The sequence below is a fragment of the Gymnoscopelus microlampas genome (assembly GCF_963454915.1).
Source record: "Gymnoscopelus microlampas genome assembly, chromosome: 6".
NCBI lineage: Eukaryota > Metazoa > Chordata > Actinopteri > Myctophiformes > Myctophidae > Gymnoscopelus > Gymnoscopelus microlampas.
In genome coordinates this window covers 24,032,926-24,048,678 of record NC_139943.1, presented here as the reverse complement: position 1 = coordinate 24,048,678, position 15,753 = coordinate 24,032,926, and the positions used below count along the sequence as shown (strand labels likewise).

Genomic DNA, 15,753 nt, shown 5'->3' with positions numbered 1-15,753 from the left:
TAACCAAAGGAGGGCAGTATTAAAACTAACCAGTCACCTTCAGTAATGATGACTCTAGTTAAGAAAGGCAAAGCTCTAGAGAACATTACACTCCAAAATAGATGTGACCATAAAATGAAACAAAGTTATAAAGAATCTGCCCTCAGGCACAGTTTATGCAATACCACAGGTTTAGTAAGCAAAAATGTTACATATAGGACACAAGTAGAAAAAAATGCTGTACAAATGTCACATTGAAGCCAGAGAATGTCCATTCATCACAAATTGTAATTTTTACATGTAGATTCTGTCCCTTATCTCTTCGGTCAGTAAAGTCATTTGGGACAAGGACATAGGCAGTGATGTCAGAGCAGAGGAATGCATCATGTCGCCATGCTCCTTGGAGACAGTAGACAGAACTATTCTTAACTGGGCCTGGTTCAAATATGGCCTGTGGACTCTAGATCTGATCACTGACGTCCCCCCAAAAAACTGCAGTCTTTTAATACACATGTATTTTGGGGTCTCAGGGGGTTACCGGCTAATGAGAGAAACACACTAGCATTTTTAACCACTTAAACCCTCTATACGTAGTAAAACGGACCTGAGTTGCAACTGAACTTCGTACGCTCTTTTTTTACTCGACACCAAATCTCTTCACCAAAAATAGCCGGTCTACAACTTGATCTGCGCAAGCTCGTTGTGAGCTTGCTGTTTTTGGCAAACGTCTCCCCACCCCCTCAGAATAGGGATACTAGCGATCTAGTGATTAACCGCTCCCTTTCCACACACGCACACACACACACACACACACACACACACACACACACACACACACACACACACACACACACACACACACACACACACACACACACACACACACACACACACACACACACACACACACACACACACACCTGGCCTTCCCAAGTGGGGCCTTCCCATAGAGTTATAATACATCTAGAGGGCGGACTGCCTCACCCCCACCTACTCATTTCAATGAAAGTTGCTCACTGGCGTTTGAAGCACCTGGAAGAACGCTCTACTTCCGGGCCACCAAATGTGGGTGCACAATCGTGTGGAAGTCTTGAGCACCGACCAGACGCACTAGGGTCTCAAACAGTAGAAGCATGCGCAGTGGTGTTTTAAATGCGGTATTGCAATCCTAGATTTGACCACCAGGAGACGGCCGCTTCACTGTTCTACTGTGGCTCTGGCGGCTTGGGCCTTCCCCTTTCCCTTGTAAATGGACTAGATGAACTGTCAGCCCTCATTGAGTAGCCATTGGCTGAATCCAGCCTGACAATTGTCCCTGCACTGCACTCTCACCAATTCAATGACGGAGGGATAGTAGACCAGTGGTTCCCAAACGGTGTGCTGAGGCACACTGGTGTGCCGTGATATGAGACCTTGGGATTTTGTGACAACCACACATTATTATTGCAATACAACTATACAAGAAGTTAATATATATCAGTAGTACTACATTCCCAATACAAAGGCAAATTCCATACCCTAAAAACATATATCAATATATTTTAACCACTTTCAACCTGGCATCCCTATTTTGTGTTTGTCATCATAGGAGAAAGTTTAAAATGTATTTTCTTTTTTTGCGAAAATAGCAGATCTGCAAGCTTGTGACACCTTGTAGACCGGCAATTTTCTGCCATGAATACAGCTTTGCCTTGAGATTTGGAGCATGTTTGCCAAGATTTTGCTTTTGGGCTTTTCTGCCTTTATTGATAGTTTTCAGTGAAGATGGACAGGGAAGAGGGAGAGAGACGGGGAGAGTCACGCAGCAAAGCTTATCGGGAACGGGACTCGAAACCGCAACGTGCTGTCAGGCTACATTAGAGCCTAAGTGCCTGGACTGCTAGTCCAGCGATACGGGCCGAGCATGTTTATTTTAATAATCAATCAATCCATTGTGTTCTGGTTTGGATTAATGGAACTAACACAGTATTCCTATTTATCAGTATCACAATGAAAACACATTTTTCAAGGTTATAAAGAAAAAAACATATCATATTATGTAATATTATGTTTTTATATTAATCTTATATTGCCAATTATTTGGCGGCCCACTTGCAATACCCTCGCGGGCCACCAGTGGGCCCCGATCCACAGGTTGAGAACTACAGTTTCAAACAAAAAGTTTGAAAACCACTGCAGTAGAATCAACAAATTCTACTGCGAGAGAGCAGTTCACTCATTTGCATATTGTTAGGTCCAGAGGTCAGATGTGAATGTGTTGTACCCTCGTCTTGACAGCACGGGGGGGCGAGTGGCGTAGCAGCGGGTGCCATTTAGATTAAGTCGCCTGATTCCTTTTAATGTTTTCTTTTCACCCCGCTTCTCCCTACACGAGTTATGTGTTCTGACCTGCACAGTCCTACACTCCCCGGCAAGGACATCAAACACACACGTGAGCACGCGCATGCACACACGCACACACACACACACACACACACACACACACACACACACACACACACACACACACACACACACACACACACACACACACACACACACACACACACACACACACACACACACACTCACTCACAGTACAAACATTCTGGCGATTCATTCATGATTTATCACCAATGATGGCGAGAACAGGATGATAATTCAGTCCAAACCTCTGCTAGGTTTCAAAGAATAAAAGCTCTCATTAAAATTACAGTAGGACATAACCTTGCAATTCATGTTTCGGCTTGGTCAGCTTCGACGGATAGAGTGGCCAGGATATGCTATGTCATTAACACTTAAATAAACATTCTGTATTGCTTTATAAATAACCTGAACATATTTATGGGCCAAAACATAATCATTTACACATGAAGGAAATCCCAAGACCAACTTCGTTCTCTGTCAAAAGTCTATGATTTTACTATTTTGTCTAGTCTACTGTATATCTTCAGTTTGTCTTCTTTCATGTAGCAGGAGACTATGAGAGACAATACCTAGGTGCAGTTGTCTCTCTCTTTACAACCACAATGCCAGACCCCTAGTGTCCTTAAGAGTGTCTTCCTGAGGAAAGAGAAAATAAATCTCTTTTCTCTCTGTTATAGGCATGTTGTTGTTTTTTTGCCGTCACGTCAGTGTCCAAGCAATGCCAAATTCAAAGACATGCTGCCCATTCTCCTAGTCCTCCACCAAACCATGTGTGTATCACAATAACTGTCTTGCTGTCTGTCCATCTGTCGGTCCCCGCCGTTGGTGAGAACCTACTGTTGGCCGCAGTCTTTCCTGAGCATGTGGAGGACCTTGCGTCCCAGGCTTGACCTCCATGGTTTGACCAGGCTCTTGATGTTGATCATAAGACGGCCAGTCCTCCAGTCCTCATGGCCAGCCACCATGTAATCTGAGCCTGGACAGAACACAAGTAACTTTTAACCTCTGTACATCTCAATTCTAATTCTATAATTTGACTAAATATGACATGACAAATAAACCTGAAGCTTATGTAAGATATCGTTGCCGTGGGCCAGAAACCTTGTATCTCCATATTTCAACTTTTAGTTTTTCCGTGAATTAACGCCCTACTTCGTCATACAAGAGTGTTGCACAAAAGTTGCAAAAATAGCTGATCTACAAGCTCCGAACGCATTGCATCCATCACGACACAGTGTGAGCTTGTAAATCTGCTAGTTTTGCTATTTTTTAAAACAATTTGAAAACCTGTAGGCTTTAAAATATTTAACCAATGAAAAGTATTAACAATAGTTTGCAACTAAACAATAACAACAATGGATCCATATGTAACACGGTTTCTTTTTTCCATTTCCTGAAAAGTAGCCGTTTTTGGACATACAAGTTTTCCGCCCGACAGCGACGACATACACAAATTACTAACTTTTACTAGCCCTAACTTGTTAATGTGCTTGTATGGCCTGCTTCACACTCCAAAAATAAAACTGTATCCTGAGAGGTTGGTCGTGAAATGCTCTAATAACAAAGTGGCAGTTGCAATCTTGTAAATGTCCCACTGCAAATGAATGATATGCTAGGATGCTGGCACCTGTCCAAGACTTCCCTCATGAAGCAGCGACAAGGATTCGCTGTTCAGCACAAAGCTGGCAGATTGTCCACATGAGATTCTACTAATTAGGTGCTCGCCTGCAAAAGTCTGCATTGCGAGCAATTTTCAGGATTTCAAGTTTCTGACTAGAATGCATGTGGTGTCAGACTCAGACCTGGGTTAAGGATAGGGCAAGTGCATGGTGTCAGACCTGGGTTAAGAATAGGGCAGGTGCATGGTGTCAGACCTGGGTTAAGGATAGGGCAGGTGCATGGTGTCAGGTGCATGGTTTCAGACCTGGGTTAAGAATAGGGCAGGTGCATCCCTGAGTGGTCCAGGACTCCGGGTAGAGAGTGATCCCTCCCTTCTGGACCTTCATCTGAGGGCTCTGGTACAAAATCTTCTTAACCTTTACCTCCACCTCTGCATGGGAGCCCTTGTCATGGGCAGACACCACTGTCACCATCAACACTGCCGAGGCAAGACAGACAAAGTCAACTAATCGGTTCTGTCGGCAGGAGCTTAGACATTGCAAAACCCAACGTGTCACTACTGCCTTTTCATTCCCAAAGGTACTCTGAAGACAGATCCCAACATAAGTCAGGACATTTCTTGCTTAACCTTTATTCATCCACGGTATAGGTAATTATTCAGCACCGCCCTGCTTCACAGTCATGCAGATACGCACATTGACACCTGGGAGCTGCCCAGAACAACCACAGTATTATACTGTTGGCCACTGAGAGGATCCGCTGGAGCGGTTGGGGATTTTAAACGGCCCTATTCTGGGCGCCGTCTTACCCATTATCCCTAAACTTCTTTGCCATTTTTTACTATTTTGAAAAACATTTTCAAGTAGTTCAAATAGCCAATCTACATCGACACATTGTGAGCTTGTAGATTTGCTATTTCAACTATTTGAAAATGTTTTTCAAAATAGAAAAAATGTCAAAGAAGTTTAGGGATAATAGGTAAGACGACGCCCAGAATAGGGCCGTGTAGTGCCTTGCTCAAGGGAATTTCAACTGTGAGTACTGAGCGACGGGTTAATGTTGCGCCCATATGTTCCTGTCACTCTTGGTGAGCAAACTCAAACAAACAGGCTCCGCTAACATTCGAACCTTAGCATCCCTATTCAAGGGGGAAACTTTGGCAAAACATATCAGATCTACAAGCTCACAACGCGTTACATCGCGCAGCATTGTGAGATTATAGATCGGCCTTTTTCGGAAAAGATAATTAGTGTCGAGCTAAAACAGGGGCCTAGAATAGAGCCCTGGGCTCAGGTTTAAAGTGGTTAAGCCACTGATGTCACTCTGGCTCAGCTCATCAGATGCCAAATTTCTATATATCCACAAGGGACATTTTATTTTTAGCATTTGGATTTTTTCTTCTTTATGTAGGGGCTCATGGTACTATGCAGCCTCAGATTCCAATAGGCCTATGAGGCCGTCATGGTTGACTCACTGGGTAATTAATTGATTTCCTCTGTCAAACAGCACTCACCATAGTCATACTCCATAGCACAGAAGAATTTGGGGCTGCCAAGGGTCATTTCTACGCACTCGCATTTCTCTGGGAACGAGGAATATGATTGGAGAAGAGGAGGAACAAAATGTCAGAAGTCAAGAATGCAATGAAGCACACTCACCGGGTATTTATACATTCATACTTCCAAAAAAACATCTGCATTGTTATTATGAGTGCGCGTGGGGGGTAGATGTGAGTGTGGAGTGTGTTATGACCTGTGACTCACCAGAGTGGTGCAGTGCAGAGAAAAGCTCCTCTACCCTAAAGAGTGCCGTGTCACTATTACTGCTGCTGCTGTGTCCCGCGTGGCCGCCGGCTGGATGGAAGACCTCCGGATCTGAGCTGTGTCGCAGAACAAAAAAAAGAAAAGAAAGTACTCATAGTTAATGTCTACCACTGAAAATGACCAACCAGAGGAAGCATTAGCCTTAGCTTTAACACCTGGGAACAGTAGCTTCCATAGTGTGTTAACGTTTACAATAATGATAAATAAATACGAAATGGCCATGTTATTGCCGACTGGCACTCACCCAGAAACGCAGTCGCCAGTGTAGGGATCACAGTCGCCTGTGCAGTCACACGGTCGGCAGCCGTACTCGTTGAGCCCCCAGTATCCAGCCAAGCAGCTCTCGCAGTGGGCACCTCCGACCCCCGGCTTACAGGTGCACTCCCCGCTGACAGGGTCACAGGGGGCGCCGCCACTCGAGAGCGTAGCGCCTACACGGTGGCAAGAACAGGCTGCAAGGGAGGGTGCGTGTTAATCTCTATATGTAAATCCGTTGATTCTACCCAAGAGACATAGTTGTTATTCTCACACATATGCTTGCATACAAGTGCAGAATATATAAGGTACAGTAAAATGGTATGTGTTTGGGTGGGTGCCAAAAGCACACACGCACACACACACATACAAACAAAAACATACATAAAGTACATATGGTGAACTCCCAAGACAATGGTGCAAACACAGCTATTCCATCTGCCACCCTTCAACAGTGACAGAACAGAATAATATGGAGCTATTTCACTGAAACATTGCTCTACACTGCAGGACTTAAAACAAACAGTAAATCATTGTCTCTCCTCATGGTCAGGCCTCACTGCCTGATGGTCCCTTGTGATGACGGATAGATTTTTGTTTCAGTCTTGCTTCATTTCTTTCCCAAAACGGCATGTTTGTTCTTAAAAATGCTGCAGCACGTCTGGGGAAAAGGGCAAGAATTGGAAAAATGTGCTCGCATTGGACCATGGGAATGTCTTCTCCCATTGTTTGCGATTACTGTTACATTCCGACACACTAATAGCTCCATCACTCCTACTATGGAGCCCACTGAACATATCTGACTGTTATATCACTGGCATAGAAGGGCTGTGATTTTGAAAGGTCCTGGAGAAAATTGGGTCATTACATTTTTATTCTGGGACGGTCAGCACAATATGAAATATCATTAAAGCGTCCCTCACTCACATACATTTAATGTATTATCTTTCCTATTCCTATCCAGGGTCTGTTATAGCTGGCCCGGGAACTCAAGCTATATTCACTTTAAAGTCAAAATCTCATGGATGAAACAAAGAAACCACAGAAACCACCAGTTTTATACTGCTGACCACTGAGCAGCTCCACTGCAGCAGTTGGGGATTAAGTGTTGGGGGGCTCAATTTGTAACTCAAGTGTTGAGTTACAAATGTTCGCTTTAAAAAATAGATATATTCAAAGATTTGCACACATTTTCACGATTTTTCAAAAATAGCAGAACTACAAGCTCATAGCTTGGTGCTACGCTATGAGCACCAAGCTATGAGCTTGGTGCTCACGGTGCTACGCTATGAGCTTGTATATCTGCTATTTTTGAATAGCCCAAAGAAATCTAAAATGACACCAATGCGTTCCCGGTCTTAATGGCTGAAGAGAAGTTGTAAAAAAAAAAATCATTTATGTGGAATGGTTATTGTCAAAAACTGAAAGATTATATATATTTATAAACGTTTGTATAATTGAAAAGGTTACACAGTATGACTTTAAGTGTAAGCCAAAGGAATATATGGATTGTGCCAAGCACAATATATTGCCTTACGTTTGCAGGAGTCAGGGGCAGAGCGTTGTTTGCTGGGGTCCCTGTAGAAGCCTTTCTTACAGTTCTGACAGTGAGGGCCCTCTGTGTTGTGGTGACAGTCATCACATACACCCCCACTCCGTCTCCCCGATGCCAACCACAGTCCGCGGTCAAAGTGACAGCTCTTGGAATGGCTGTTACACTTGCACTCTGTTTTATGATACACATAGAAAACAGGTAAGAGATACACAAATATGTATATGTTCCTTTGTGGGCTTCCACAATAAGACTAACTGACCATATTCAAACAGATTCTAATTTGCTTTTAAGTCATACTCATAGTATGATGAATGATCATCTTCACTGAAGGTTGTTATGAGTACATTAACTAAAACATTAAATCGTATTTAAAGTAGTCAGATACTGGAATATACATGAATAAAATGCACACGTTGAGTCTCCTACACTGTATTTGACCCTCTTGCCCATCTTGCCCCTCTTGTGGCTCAGGAGTGCCCGTCAGGTAATCTGAAGGTCCCCAGTTCGACCCCCCCCCCTCCCCCCCCGTCCAGGCTTAGTGCAGAAGACACTGTTCCCCAACCACTCATGAGCACTGTATTAATTGCGCCCACTGATGTCTAATGGTTAGGATGGGTAAATACAGAGGATAAATGTACTTGGCAAATACCCCAACAAGATCTTGACTCACTTTTGCACTCATGCGGTGCCCCAAGGATCCCGTTGGCAGGCCGCCAGGGCTGATCATAGTAAAGAGATGCACAGCGCTCGCAGTGGTCACCGGCTGTGTTGTGTCTGCAAACACACTTCCCATGAACCTGCCAGCCAGATACACAACATACAGACAATGGTGCATTGAAGTGCACGGAGAAAAGGCAAGCAGCAGTGTTTCCCCAAACATTAAAAAGCCAGGGTGGGCCAGGGCCAAGTGGGCCACCCTGCGTAGAGAGATGCCACCCTGCTTGCATTGGCACAGGTGGAGGGTTTAAGCATCATGTGACTTTTGAAACTCAGTTTCAGTGGACACTGCTGCTAAATATTTAAATATATACATACATTCTTAAGCAAACAGAATTGTTTCACAGTACGCTTTACACGTGCAGTCATTCAGTCATTTCAGAGTGGTTAGCTTGCAATGCGTAACGTGGCAGCTATAGCACCTTAAGCCATATGGGTACTCAGCTAGTCTTTTCTATTCTCCATTTACAGTAAATAGAACAACATGGAAGAGACTATGGGTTGTTAAAGCATTAGATTTAACGCTATAATTAAGGTTTCCACATCCCTAAATCCCTGTAATAGAGGGCATGGGCTATGTGCCGATATGTAGTCCCCTCAGCAGCCCTCAACTGAGGCAGCACATACCACATCACAGCTGTGTAACCAGGGAGTGGTGGGAATACAGCCCATAACCTTCAACTCGCAATCCCGAAACACAAACAAACAAATACACATACAAACACAAGGCACAAACATACGTGGCATTACCCAAAATCCTGGGGAGTTTTCACAACAGAACAAATTACGCACAGAGAGCTCTGTTTTTGCACATCGTCGGGGGAACACCAGACACCTGTGAGCGGTGTAGTTAGTACAGCGGGCTTTCCAACTTACTCACCATATTATTGGTCCTCTGTCGACTGGGCTGATAGCCATTGGCTGGAACACAGTGCTCTGCGTGCCCATTGCAGAGGCAACTGCCTTTGACAATGAAGTCATAGATAGCATAATGAGCTGTGGGCAGAGTGCTGGCACCAGGGTGTTTGGCCTGGCAGGGGCACGGCTGGTGCTGCAGCAGACGGACTCTGAGGTTAGTAACCATTATTTGCTCTTGGACAGCTGGACTGTAGGGATCCATGGAGTGCCAGGGAGATAGGGCCCGATAGATCACCTTGGAAGTAGAAGGACAGGACAACTAATATTAAAAGATTTATGATGAATTAATCAAAATATCAAACTCAGAACATGTGTTGTTCCTCTTGCACATTTCACAAGACTTCAAGAGGCCGCTCCTTGTGGATACAAGGCCAAGTCATGAATCATGTCCGGTTCTGCTCCTTGTTATGGCAAATAAAAAACAGGCATCAATCTGGTCAGCCTTTAATGCACCTGAAATAGCAGCCATTGAAGAAGCCATTGTGTGTGTGTGTGTGTGTGTGTGTGTGTGTGTGTGTGTGTGTGTGTGTGTGTGTGTGTGTGTGTGTGTGTGTGTGTGTGTGTGTGTGTGTGTGTGTGTGTGTGTGTGCGCCCATTTCATGATTTATTCCTGATGAAGAGCCACACGTGATCAAAATATTGAACTTGCAATAAACAATGGGAGCAGCATATTAGCTTGATGTTCTATCTGCTCATTCAGTGCATGTCTTAAATCTCTCCACCAAATACAGGATATCAATTACAGTGAACTCTATTAGTGAACCCCTTCTGTTTTTGTAAGGGCAGGATCAACATTGGGGGTTTCCTTTGAGTGTCTATGGAGACACATAGACACTAATTATGAAGGGTGAGGGGCTTACGCAAGAGAGCTGACATAGCAAGACGCATACCTGTTGCAAATACACTGCAATTATGAGATCAGTCGAAGCCATATATTCATTCAGACATTCAACCAGATCTCCCATCTAGGTCTGGGGCTTTTAGAGTAAAACAAAAAAAAATGTTGGCCTGTGTGTCTCTGTCTCTCTCTGTCTCTCTCTGTCTGTCTGTCTGTCTGTCTGTCTGTGTGTCTGTCCCCCCCCCCCCCCTCTCTCTCTCTCTCTCTCTCTCTCTCTCTCTCTCTCTCTCTCTCTCTTTCTCTCTCTCTCTCTCTCTCTCTCTCTCTCTCTCTCTCTCTCTCTCTCTCTCTCTCTCTCTCTCTCTCTCTCTTGTCTCTTTAAACAAAAAGGGATGCTCATGAATAAACCATAGCTAGTTACTGCTATCTGGCTCAAACCTCCCACAGCTGCCACAGCATGTGTAAAACATACCTTGGGAGAACTTCAGAAGAATGCAGTTAGTGAAAATTGATATTCTATACATGCATGTTTTTTTTGCCGGTACTTGTGTGCCGTTGATAAAAAAAAGTTTCTTTGACAGTCCGTCAGATAAAATCAGCTTACAAAGCTCGGTCATCTGCTTATTCAGTGGTTTGTGTGATGTGAGGTGTGTATTGAACGCAATACATCCAAGCACTAAAATACAGTCAATAAGAGCAGGTGTTTCATGTTATTGCTGTGAAGTGACTGGGGGAAGGGGGGTAGTCTTTCAGTATGTTTTGATGTGGTCACGCTCAGATCTCTCTTAGAAGTGAAAACACTTATCCAACACTGAAACCCTCACTATGAACTTTCCTCAGTCAGGCCAAAGTGTCCTCTGATACCTCTTACAGCTCAAAGGAGATATGAGGAGTCGTATTCTTAACCACTTGAACTATCACGTCCCTATTCTGGGCATGTCATAATAGGCAAACATTCAACAAAAATAGGCAAATATTTGACAAAAATAGCCCAACTGCAAGCTGATCAATTGCCACTAGGCATGTAACGATTTATCGTAAATCGATTCAAACTGGTGACAATTTAAATCGATTTCATAAAAAATGTATCACGAAGCAAACAGCAGAGGGCGTGTAAAAAAAAGAGAAATACAGGATCTTTTTAAGAGAATTGATAAAGAAAAGAGTTTTCAATCATTTGCTACTGTATTGAAAATAGGATAAGAGAAAACACAGTATTGTAAAAAAAATAAAAAATAAAAAAGAGAAGAAAATACTGGATTTGTATAAGAGAAACAATAAGAAAGATTTGTCGGTCATCTGGAAAATAATTTAGTATCGAAAATAAATAGTATCGAAAATAAATAGTATTAAACCTAGTATCGTGATTCGAATCGTATCGTGAGTTGAGTGAATCGTTACATGCCTAATTGACACGCCAGCCATTCGGGTACCGTGTTAAGTGGTCAGGTGGGTGGGCCGTGTGCATTTTCAGAGCATGTTTATACAACGTAATATATTTTAAGTTCTTTATTGGCTTCACTATGAAAACACATTTATTTTAAGGTTTTAAAGAAAAATACTACATTATATTTAAATCTTAGTGTTTTGACAATTATTTGGGGGCCCACTTGCAATACCCAACACACAAGCCCAGCACATTCACAAATCTCACCTCTCCTCTGGTACACGGGAAGCCTCCTGAATACTTGGATGTGCAAGTCGCTCCTTTTCCTTGAGCAGGAGCTCCTTCAATGAGGCCGAAGGTTCCCTCACAGTCACCAGCGAAATATTTGAGGGTCTTCCACGAACGGCCCTTGTCCTGAGAGCGTTCCAGTACCATGGCGGCAGGGCGGGGGGATTGGAAGACCAGGATGAGATGGGTGAAGAAGAACTCCGTCTCCAGGTCTAGCTGAAGGGTGTCCTCCTTCACCCCCTCCGCCGACTGCCACCAGGTGCCAGGGTAGCGGAACGAGGAGTCGCTCATGGCAGAGGGAAGGTGTGCTTGGCTAGGGATGCCAGAGTTACACTTACCGCATTTGGCTGCGGAGCAGGACTCTCGACTGTAGGGGGCAGCAGTCTGTTTGTAGAAGCAATAGGGCTCAGAGACATTAGAGCCACAGACTGTCTGAGTGGTCAGGACTCTCCCCTGGGCCAGGTTGCCCATGCGCGGGTTGCATGCTCGACCAGTGCAGCGGCTCCCCGCGGTTGTGTCTTTGAAGGATTTAGAAGAACCTAAGGCAGAGAAAAGTTGTGTGTATGTTATAAAAGCCTTGAAGGAAAGGTTTGCAATTTTGTAAGGATACTAAAAAACAGAATTTGTCTCCCCTTCGATTCTGCTGTCTTTCCCTAGATATACAGTAGCTTGACTGAAGACAAAATAGCCAAAAATATATGCTTGTTGTGCATGAGAGACACTCGTGGACTACTGACATTCCTAGACGTTTGCACCAACTGTGTGCAACTGGAAACAGTTTGGTATGGTATTGGTTATTGGTATGGAGTACTGTGGGACTGAAGGATACTCATAGGCAGAGATGTCCTAGTGGGTCAGATGACTACAGCAATCTGAACGAATGATTAAATTATGTCTTTATTGACAAAGATGCATACATAGACATATACAAATCTGCCAAAGGGATACAACACAATAAAGCTTGAGATTATTTTCTTTGCGGCCCTTTGTGTATACTGAGGTGGGGGTTAACAGAGACATTCATGCAGACAAACAACGTGGGTATATGGGACGTGCTACAACTCAAATAAATACTGACCTGGCTAACTGATAAGACAAGATTAAGATAAGATAAGATAAAATAAGATAAGACCAACCTTTACTGATCCTCGGAGGGAAATTCAGGTGTGTGTGTGTGTGTGTGTGTGTGTGTGTGTGTGTGTGTGTGTGTGAGTGAGAATGATGAGCATAATGGTCTGTGCACTGAATGTCTGAACCACCCAGGTCCCCATGCACAATATAATTTCTATTGACTGTGACAGTCAGATATACCGCAGCTGATTCCACTGAGTATGTGTATGTGTTATTTAATTTGTTTGCAAAACAATGTTCTCACACCTTAATTAATTGTTATACTGGTAATAACTAATTACAACTGCTGAGAACGAAGTCCTGCTTTACGGTAATCTTCTTAATAACCAATGCAATGACCAATATTTAGAGGCTTTGTTCACTGAGTGTGTGGTTTCATTTGTTTGTGAAAAAGGTAACCTCCTATGACCTTGTGAACTGCTGATAGGCCTACGTTTGTTTACTGGATTCCAAGATGCCTTAAAATTGCATTAGAATCATGTATACTCAATTAATAGTTAGCCTAAAATGTTTCTACGTCCAATGGGCTACTTCTTTTTTTAAATAAATGGGCTACAAATATTCTAAAGTGAAAGTTTGGTCACCATACGTCATGACCTTAATATATGGTAGGCTTAAGGCTATAAATATCACCCAGGACAGGCAGTATTAATTAAAATCGTAGCCTACACGTGCAATTAAGGCTATGTTCACTGAAATCCAGATCACCATGAATACAATTTGTTATGTTTGTTCCTGCTCACTCACTACTCACACAAAGGTTATTGTCGTCCGTATTTGCAATTTGCATAAATCTGCACACATGCATATTAAGTAGACTATGTGCCTGCACCCAGTGGTGGAAAGTAACAAATTACACTCAAGTTCTAGTATTTTGAGGTATTTTTACTTTACAGGAGTATTTCCATTTTTTAATACTTCATAATTCTACTCCACTACATCTCAGAGGAAAATATTGTACATTTACTCCACTACATTTATTTGAAAACTTTAGTCACTAGTTATAGCCTACTGTGTAGATTATTATCATTAGCTTATTTTTTATTATTACAAAACATAGGCCTACATTGACCACCTCAGCCCTATATATATTTTGGCTATTTGAAAATAGCCGATCTACAAGGCTAACAAGTGTCAGTCACTGACACTGTCACTCACTCACAACTGGAGATCAAGAACGCTCCCCTCTCCTGGAAATATTGTTTGCGAGACGGACATACTTTCCTCCTGCACGCACTGTTATCGTACCGAAGACTCCAGTGGTTCCCAAGCACTGGGTCGGGACACATTTGTGGGTCGCGCGGACACATTTGTATGGGTCACGAGTAAATATCCCATAATGTTTTGTTTCCTACATTTTTTTTAAAGTATCAAAATAATTTGATCCATACATTTTAAAAAAATCTAAGAAAATCCATTAATTAGAAAACAAATGTTTAAGAAGTAGTGGGAAATAGCCGATCTACAAGCTCAAAACACTGAGCTAAGGCTAAGCAATGCCTTGTGAGCTTGTAGATCTGCTATTTTCACAAGTGTGGTTCCCGGGATGACATCAAATATGTCTTTTGAGCTAAAACGTTTGGGAACCACTGCTCTAGGCTACTCACCAGGCGAAAGAAGAGATGCACACATCGGGATGGTGAGAATCAGAGTCCACAGTTTCATCCTGGACGCCGCTGAAGTTCTAGTCCACTTTAAGCAACCTGTTGTATATTCTTGACTATAATTGTCACGTCATTTGTTCAAATTAAAAACATTTGAAACTCAAGCAACCTAAATGGTCACCTGGTTGATCAGTATCAAAATAAAGAGACGCGATCACGACTTCAGTCAAGTGCGGTCAAGTGTAAATAATCCCACATGGTGCATGCCAAAGTCAAATTAACAACCTGACAAATTGAAAAAACAATCAGGATCATATCGAGAAAAAAACACCTTATATGTATTTATGATGGTTAATTACAGATGGCCCTATTAAACTGTCTGTCTGTGAAAGCCAGTGTTATTCTCTCTATCATAACTCCATCCCAGTCGCTTCAAAGTACTACTTTGTTATGGAGAGAGTTCATTGAAAATTGGGAATATGAAGTGGTTGTAGTAAGCCCCGCCTCTTACACAGCGGACTTTCCCAAGCCCCTCCCTCCCTCCCTCCCTCCCTCCCAGACTATTAATAATTCAGGCATTAAATGTTTAGTAGTTTAGACTCTAGAAGATGCTATTAACCAAAAAACAGCTTTCTTAATGTTTTGCAGTAAATGCTCTCAACAGAAAACTTCTCCCTAACACAGGTGGATCTCAATGTGGGGTCCGGTGACCCCCAGGGGGCCCCCAGTTAAATGATTGTCATGCCTAACAATAAAAATGTTTATATTGTGGTCCCAGAGATAAAGGGAAACAATCTTATCAAATTGAGGGTCCAGACTAAAAAGGTTGAGAATCACTGCGTAACACAGCCTTGTGTTTAGCCTAATACTGTGGCATTACTTTTAAGTAATGACGATGATGACGATGATGATGATGATGATGACGATGATGACGATGATAACGATGATACTAATTTTATTTCTATCTTCCTCATTGTGCTGATCATCATTTCTTCATTTTGGATACATTTTTGCAACAACCAAAAAATAAGTGTCTGCTCGGTGCAATTAACTATTCTTACATTTTCAGTTCATTGTCATTTTGCCAAAGAATCTGAGTATCAGTTTCTGATCAAAAAACTAACCTGAGGAGTTTTTACTTTGCCTCCATAAACCACCCAGGCACTTGAGCCCTGGCTGACAAGTATGTCATTGTGTTGCATTCCTGCTGCATATCACCACTTATAACGAAC

The 15,753-nt window shown here is 42.8% G+C and overlaps 1 protein-coding gene across 1 annotated transcript; it reads right to left on the bottom strand.

Moving 5' to 3' along the window:
• Nucleotides 1-1,693: 1,693 nt before the first annotated feature.
• On the bottom strand, nucleotides 1,694-14,953 carry LOC311048040 (netrin-4-like). Its single transcript, XM_084061046.1, has 10 exons — nucleotides 14,525-14,953; nucleotides 11,766-12,325; nucleotides 9,236-9,508; nucleotides 8,309-8,435; nucleotides 7,621-7,809; nucleotides 6,073-6,280; nucleotides 5,769-5,884; nucleotides 5,519-5,587; nucleotides 4,310-4,483; nucleotides 1,694-3,361 (listed from the first exon to the last, which is right to left on the bottom strand). The coding sequence occupies exons 1-10, from the start codon at nucleotides 14,580-14,582 to the stop codon at nucleotides 3,219-3,221; spliced, it is 1,917 nt and encodes a 638-aa protein (XP_083917172.1). The 5' UTR covers nucleotides 14,583-14,953; the 3' UTR covers nucleotides 1,694-3,218.
• Between the last annotated feature and the right edge of the window lie 800 nt (nucleotides 14,954-15,753).

Coding starts and splice junctions, on each gene's coding strand:
- LOC311048040 (XM_084061046.1), bottom strand. CDS start 14,582: ATGAAACTGTGGACTCTGATTCTCACCATCCCGATGTGTGCATCTCTT. Junction 9,509..11,765: donor TCCCGTGTACCAGAGGAGAG/GTGAGATTTGTG, acceptor TCTACTTCCAAG/GTGATCTATCGGGCCCTATC. Junction 8,436..9,235: donor GACAGAGGACCAATAATATG/GTGAGTAAGTTG, acceptor TCTGGCTGGCAG/GTTCATGGGAAGTGTGTTTG.